The sequence below is a fragment of the Malania oleifera genome, chromosome 2 (genome assembly GCF_029873635.1).
Source record: "Malania oleifera isolate guangnan ecotype guangnan chromosome 2, ASM2987363v1, whole genome shotgun sequence".
In the NCBI taxonomy this organism is placed as follows: Eukaryota; Viridiplantae; Streptophyta; class Magnoliopsida; order Santalales; family Ximeniaceae; genus Malania; species Malania oleifera.
Genome location: NC_080418.1, coordinates 40,352,562 through 40,360,200, shown reverse-complemented (window position 1 = coordinate 40,360,200; position 7,639 = coordinate 40,352,562). Strand labels below are relative to the sequence as shown.

At 40.1% G+C, this 7,639-nt stretch overlaps 1 protein-coding gene across 1 annotated transcript; it reads left to right on the top strand.

Moving 5' to 3' along the window:
- Positions 1 to 1,605: 1,605 nt before the first annotated feature.
- LOC131147960 (arogenate dehydratase 1) lies at positions 1,606 to 3,504 on the top strand. The gene has a single exon (XM_058097645.1). It carries the CDS (start codon positions 1,649 to 1,651, stop codon positions 3,245 to 3,247), a length of 1,599 nt encoding a protein of 532 aa, XP_057953628.1. The 5' UTR covers positions 1,606 to 1,648; the 3' UTR covers positions 3,248 to 3,504.
- Positions 3,505 to 7,639: the final 4,135 nt, after the last annotated feature.

The window sequence follows — 7,639 nt, the reverse complement described above, 5'->3', positions numbered from 1 at the left end:
TTTTATTAAGGGATATTTTGCTTGGAAAATCTTATACTCAGTATATTGATCTTTGAATGACATATTATATACATTTACATATTATAAAGATCGAGTTGTGATTAAATATTTGATAGAAAGTTTTTTGATATAGATTGATAAAATATTCAAGATAAGACTTTTATCCAGTTCACATTAGACATATTTGTGTATCTTTACAAAATGAACTAAGAACCCCAAAATTCTCCAAAGCATATTAAATATATCATTACTTGGGAGTTTTGGTTAAAGAGAAAAATTGTGTGTTGATGCATAATCATTCATAAAACAAGTTTATCGTTTTCATACATTCACAAGCTTCAAGCTATATCATATGATTATGTATTAGGATTTTGAACTGTACTCACTAGCTTTTGTTAGAAGTAATATTGAGTGTTTTCCAGATTTAATTGTAAACACTATTCGGGTTGTGAACCGGGTGTGAGGAGAAAGATGTACCTCTTGTAAGCAGCGGAGTAGGAGGAAGTTGTGTCTCTTGTAAGCAGCGGATTAGGAGGGAGCTATACCTCTTGTAAGCAGCGGATTGCTAGGGAAGCTCCGTCCCAATTTAAGAAGTAGGGATTATAGTGGAATCCTTGAATGGGTTGCTCAAAGCGAGGACGTAAGCCGGGTTGGCTGAACCTCGTAAAATCGCGGTTGCATTCTCTCTTCCCTTATCCTTTTTATTTTCCACATCGTATTTTAATTTCCTGCTTGCTTGTGTATGTTGAATAACTTTACACGCACTTAATTGAGTAAAAAAGATTTCATTGATTTAGTAATTCAAATCAACATCAAATTCCAGCCATTAATTAGTTAAACATAGAAATAGGGATTGATTGGTAAATAGGTTTCAAGAATTTTTTTTAAATACCCAATTCACCCCCTATTAGGATTACACCTTAATCAACATACACAATGCCTGTAAGGAGTGTGAAGTATTTTGGTTAAAGCATGAACCAAATTGATCATGCTAAATTTAAATTTTAATTGTTCTCCTTCACACAATCATTTCATTGAAGTAGGTGTGTGTTCATGTGCGCATATATATATATATATATATATATATATATATTTATATATTTTCATATACATTTACAAATACTTTTGTCTCTTTTTTGTAAGAGAACTTAGGTGCTAACTCGTCAAAATAGAAATATAATACAAATAAAGATTATGATCGAGTTATTATGATTCAACCAAAAACCAATTCAAACAATATGTGAAGTTTTGACTTGTTAAAGTTGAGGCAATTTAGCTCACTTTCATCATTCTAACTAATCATATCATATTAAAAATTGATGTTTATATAAAATAGATTGTATATTTTTATTATATGTAAAATATATAATAAATGTTTCTACCAAAACAACAAACCAAAACGGATTAAACTACGATATCTTGATTTAATTTGATTTGATTTTGGGTGTGACTTCATTTTTTCTTTATTAAACTTGAGTAAAAAAGTTACAACAGCAAGACTAAATCAAGCAAACCCATTCACACAGACGAACAAGTCTTTCACTTCTAGAGGATATTCTGCTACCATGGGATAGAGTCCACAAGATCATTCCTTATGCCCAAAATACCTCTCTCCCTCTCTCTCTCTTCGATATTAAAATAAATAAAAATGAATGAAAGAGACAATGGGGGGAAGAAAGGAGGGGGAGGGGGTAGGTGTGAGATTGACCGAACCACCTCCCCGGCGCACACACCATACCCTCCCTCTCTAATATTCCTACTCCTTTCCTCCCACCTAATATATAAACCCTCCCTCCCCTTTCGTTTTTCTCAGCTTGACGTTCCCTTCCAAAGAGAACACCAAGCTAAAACCCCCCCCCTCTATCTCTCCCTTTTCTCTCTCTCCAATTTTTTTTTAAATTTTTTATTTTCTATAATACCCCTCCTGTTCTTTATCAGAAAAAAAATGCAGACTCTCTCTCCGCTACCTACCACCAATCCACTCAACTCCCTCATCCCCCCGAGTCCACACGCTCCCACCCACCGAGTCCCTCACCCTCGACTCGCCGTCCAATGCGTCTCCCGCTCTGACTCCACCTACCCCTCCTCCTCCTCCTCCTCCGCCACAGCCAACGGCGTCGGCGCGCCCGCTCCTGGAACTGGTTTCGGATCGAGCAGAACGGACTGGCAGAGCTCCTGCGCCATCCTCGCCAGCAAGGTCTTCTCTCAGCAGAAGGACGCCGGCAAGGCCGGCGGCACCGATCTCACCGCCGTCAACGGCCACAAGACCCTAGATCTAGTTCCGATCGAGAACCTCCCCAAGCCTCTCACCATCACTGACCTGTCCCCGGCGCCGATGCACGGCGCCCGGCTACGCGTCGCCTACCAGGGCGTCCCCGGCGCCTACAGCGAGGCCGCGGCCGGCAAGGCCTACCCTGACTCCGAGGCAATTCCGTGCGACCAGTTCGAGGTCGCCTTCCAGGCCGTCGAGCTCTGGATCGCCGACCGCGCCGTCCTCCCCGTGGAGAACTCTCTCGGCGGCAGCATCCACCGGAACTACGACCTCCTCCTTCGCCACCGCCTCCACATCGTCGGGGAGGTCCAGCTCCCGGTTCATCACTGCCTCCTCGCCCTCCCTGGAGTACGGAAAGATTACCTAACCCGAGTCATTAGCCATCCCCAAGCCCTAGCCCAGTGCGAGCACACTCTCACCAAGCTCGGCCTCAGCACCAACGTTGCGCGCGAAGCGGTGGACGACACCGCCGGCGCGGCCGAGTTTGTCGCGGCGAAGGATCTCCGCGACACAGCGGCAATAGCAAGCGCGCGTGCTGCGGACCTTTACGGGCTCCAGATCCTGGCGGACGGGATTCAGGACGACTCGGGGAACGTGACTCGATTCGTGATGCTGGCCCGCGAGCCGATCATCCCGAGGACGGACCGGCCTTTCAAGACCAGCATTGTGTTCGCGCACGACAAGGGGACGTCCGTGCTGTTCAAGGTGCTGTCAGCGTTCGCTTTCAGGAACATCAGCCTGACGAAGATCGAGAGCCGGCCGCACCGGAACCGGCCGATCCGGCTGGTGGACGACGCGAATGTGGGGACGGCGAAGCACTTCGAGTACATGTTCTACATCGACTTCGAGGCATCAATGGCGGAGGTGAGGGCACAGAACGCGTTGGCGGAGGTTCAGGAGTTCACCTCCTTCTTGAGGGTGCTGGGGAGCTACCCCATGGACATGACGCCTTGGTGCCCCTCTCGGGAAGATTAGCAGAGACCCCGGAACCTAATGTTTTTATTTTATTTTTCTTAAATTTTAAAAAAATCAAAAATGGAATTTAAAATCTCTCTTTGTTTCTTTTATAAGTTTATTTTCTTTGTTTTAATTATTACTTTTTTTTTTTTGTGGGAATTTTTTATTCATCCAGGGATCAACCAACGAGCAAATCGTTGGGTAAATATTGTAGTTTGCTGTCCGTCAAAATTGTGGTAATGACGCCTAAGAATGTGAATATCATTCCCACCCAATCTTTATATGTTATGATGATGATGAATAGGAAAAAGCAAAATGGAAATTGAGAATTTTCCAGGAAAAAGAGCGAGGAAGGCAGGCAAAAGGGAAGTTGAGAATTTTCCCAGGAAAATTTTTTTCTTTTCATAAATGGATATTTACATCCTAGAATTTTGGTCTCGCAGTATTATTTATAATTTTGATCTACATAATGTAATTAGCAAAAATTGAAGAAATTAAGCGACAAATTTTGTAATTTCTTCTTTTGAGTTTATTTCATTTTTGCCTATGCCAGATACAGAACTGTGAAAAACATGGTTGTTGTGCCAACAAAATTTGAATTCCAATACTCCACGGAGACATTTTTGATTAATTCCTTAGACGTTAGGTTTTCTTATTTGTTAAGAGAATGAAGTAATTATTACACAGACTGATCCTAAGGAAAATAAAGATAGTATCATTTTGGATTTGGGGTTTAAACCACCCCTTTAATCTTTTAGCCCATATTAATTAAATTATTATTTTTATTCTTATTTCTTCTCTCATGCACGTGTTCTTATAAATAATCTTAATTTTTATTTATATTTTTGGTCCAAAAATATTACCTCTAGGCTATACAAAAGGAGAGCCTATTTTCCATCTCATACCTTTTTCACTCTTCCAATGATTCAAGTTTAAGAACTCCAACGTAGAAATCCTGCGTTTTAAGTCGAGATGTTTCTCTAGAAAGACTCTACAAGACCTTAATTTTTATTTTCTTATTAGTAATTTGGATCAAATGCAATGAAAAGCGGTAATTGTTATTGGGATAGCAACATTAACTAGTATCTATGGCAACCTTAAATAAATGGGTGTGGGTCAACTCTTTTATTTAAATAGGACACCAACTTTGTCCTTTTGATTAAAAGATTGAGATGGGGGTATTATTTACTCAATCTAATACTCGTTTGCGAACTTCTATGCCATCGATATATTGTGAAAGGGACACGCAGGGATGAGATCTCGAAAATAAAATGAATATCATGATTAGGGACAATGTGTGAGTGAAATAGCGGTGAGTGTCAGAAATGTGGTCAATAAAGTTGAGGGAGTCGCCACTAACCATTTATTTATTTAGGTGTAGTTAGATTTTTTAATTACTACTGATTAGTTGGTCTTTAAGTCTAACCTAATGCCAAGAAAATCTGTAACGACCTGCTTAATTTCCACATTTTTTTTTTTACATATTACAAAATCACAACCCTCAACTCAGCAGATCATAATCCACTTGGACCCGTGGGTACCAGGGATATATCAGAACACATAACGGAAGCCTAAGCAGCAAGAAACATACAATCACAATATTATAAATACGAAAACGACCATCACATTACCATAAATACGAGAGTCACTATATCCACTGTATTTCAGTATATATATCCTAAAAATAAAATTTAGGGACATTTCCCACAAAATTCAACTGTTCCCACTAAAACTTACCCTTCAAAGAAGGCAGACAAACAACTCTAGATCAGCGGGACTTTTCCCGCTCTCCTATCTGGGGCTCCTAAAAAGTTTATAAAATTTTGGGGTTAGACACCTCTCAGTAAGGGAAATAAACTAATACCAGTGTGTGGCAACATGAGTATTCCGTCTCATACATATACCATACAGAACATATTTAGTAACTGTTTTGTCAAATCTAGGAAAACATATAGATCATCAAAACATGACAGAACATAGTGCATTTTCATAAACATATATCATCTCATATAATAATAATACAAAAACATTTCTAGTAGGTTAGTTGACTGTTGTCATGTATTACCCTCATATGACTGGGTTGTGTGGCCCGAAGGCGAGAACTGACATTGGTTGGCCGACTACTACCAAGTCAAAAGTACAGTCTGTAAGCCTGATGGGTCTGCCTGACCTGGTCCGTACACCAGGGGCGCTCACACACTTCTTAAAAACCACATCGACCATCCAATCTCACACCATTCCATACAGCGGCGTTAACACAGATATCATGATCACGAAGACAATGGACACATAGCAACGGTACAGTGCAAGTGTTAGCCTAGACCAAGTTAACAGGTTATAATATCATATAACATATACTGACACTGTGATACATGAATATTTCATATCATTAATTATCAAATCAATCATATCATTTTGCATATATACGTATATCATGAAAATCATCGGCCCGTACGCCGGCAAATCATAGCACAGCCCGTACGCTAGCAAATCACATCCATAGCTTGGCCCATACGCTAGCAAATCATATACATAGCTCGGCCCGTACGCCAGAAAATCATACACTTAGCGTGGCCCGTACGCCGGCTAATCATACACATAGCTCGGCCCGTACGCCGACAAATATATCAAAATCTTGGCCCATACGCCGATTTTCCATTATAAAAATCCATACCATTCACATATTCCCAAAAAACAGTATTTCATAACAATTTTTTTACTCATGCCACACTAATAGGTTTTTCATATATTTAACATATCATCACTTTCAACAGCATTTTCCCAAATATAAATCATATATATATATATATATATATAAATATATATATTTTCCTGAAATCAAATGCTATAACATTATACATATTTTTCGTAAATACTAGCTTAATTTATCCCCTTACCTGATTCTTGAAAAAGCCCCTAAGAAAATTTGTCCTGTACCCGCAGGGTTCCCAACTCAACACCCTGGAAATGAAAACTTTCAGTACTAAATTTCAGTATTTTCACGTGTATATCATTTCTTATAACTACCGTAAGACCAAATTTGGCTTAAAAACCCTTACCTCAACTCAGGGATGATTTTCAACGGAGTTCCACCGACAATCCATTCCGGCAGATTTGCAGAGAACTTTCTCAAGAGCGTCATGGTGGCTTCAGATCGTCGAACCGGCGGAAATTCGGTTTGAAATCGAAGAGAGAAGGAGGAGAAACCGAAGGGTAAGAGAGAGGGAAGTTCTGCGCAGGAAAAATGACTGAAAATCACGTTTAATCCCTATTTATACTGCAGGATTCGTCGACGAGCCACGTCACCTCGTCGATGAATCTTATACAAAGTTTGTCGACGAACTTCAACCCTCGTCAACGAATTTCAAGTTTCCACAAATTCTTTCTCGGTATCTTCTCGTCGACGAATCCTAGCCTTGTCGACAAGTTCCTGTTATTTCCTCGTCGACGAGTCCCTTGTATTCGTCAACGAGGAGCTAAAAATTTCCTCAGGATTATCCTTTCCAAAATGCAACGTCGTCGACTGCCTCCTTCTGTTTCCGATTTCTATTTCCCTTTCTTTTTATTATTTAAATACCATTGTTCTCAGGGTCGTTACATTCTCCCCTCCTTGTAAAATTTCGTCCTCGAAATTTACTATTCACGTAACTCGTCATCCCTTAACAAGAAAATGGTCTACTTATTTTATTTCTTACCCTCATTTATGGCGGAAGAATAACGTAGTTACATTCCGAGTCCTGGGAGATTACATATACAAAATAAAACTTCTCCCAAAACTAAAATGCTACACTAATTAAACCATTACGTGTACCTGCAAAAGAAATACTACTTAACTACTTACATTTTACCCAACCAAACTTCTTGGAATAGATGCAGATACTTCTGTTTCATTTGTTCCTCAAATTCCCATGAAGCCTCTTCAATTGCATGATTCCTCCACAAAAATTTTACCTGAGGAATCTTTTTGTTACGTAACTCCTGTACTTTCCTATCCAGAATCTGTACTAGTATCTCCTCATACGCTAGTGAATCACTAAGCTCTAATTCATCATAACTGATGATATGAGAAGGATCTGGGATGCATTTCCTCAACATAGTAATATGGAATACGTCGTGGATCCTGGACAACACAGGTGGTAAAGCTAGCCTGTAAGCTATTGGTCTCACTTTGTTTAGAATCTCAAATGGACCGATAAACCTAGGACTAAGTTTACCCTTTTTCCCAAATCGCATAACCCCTTTCATCAGAACTATCTTCAAAAACACATGATTACCCACATCAAATTCTAGATTCTTGCGCGTGATTATCAGCATAACTTTTCTGTCAGCTTTGAGTTGCACTGATCCTGTCTCTGATAATCCGAACCTTATCACGCGCTTGCTGCACAGGCTCTGGCCCCACTACTCGCT

Excerpts from the sequence above, each read along its gene's own strand:
- LOC131147960 (XM_058097645.1), top strand. The coding sequence starts at position 1,649 with ATGAATGAAAGAGACAATGGGGGGAAGAAAGGAGGGGGAGGGGGTAGG.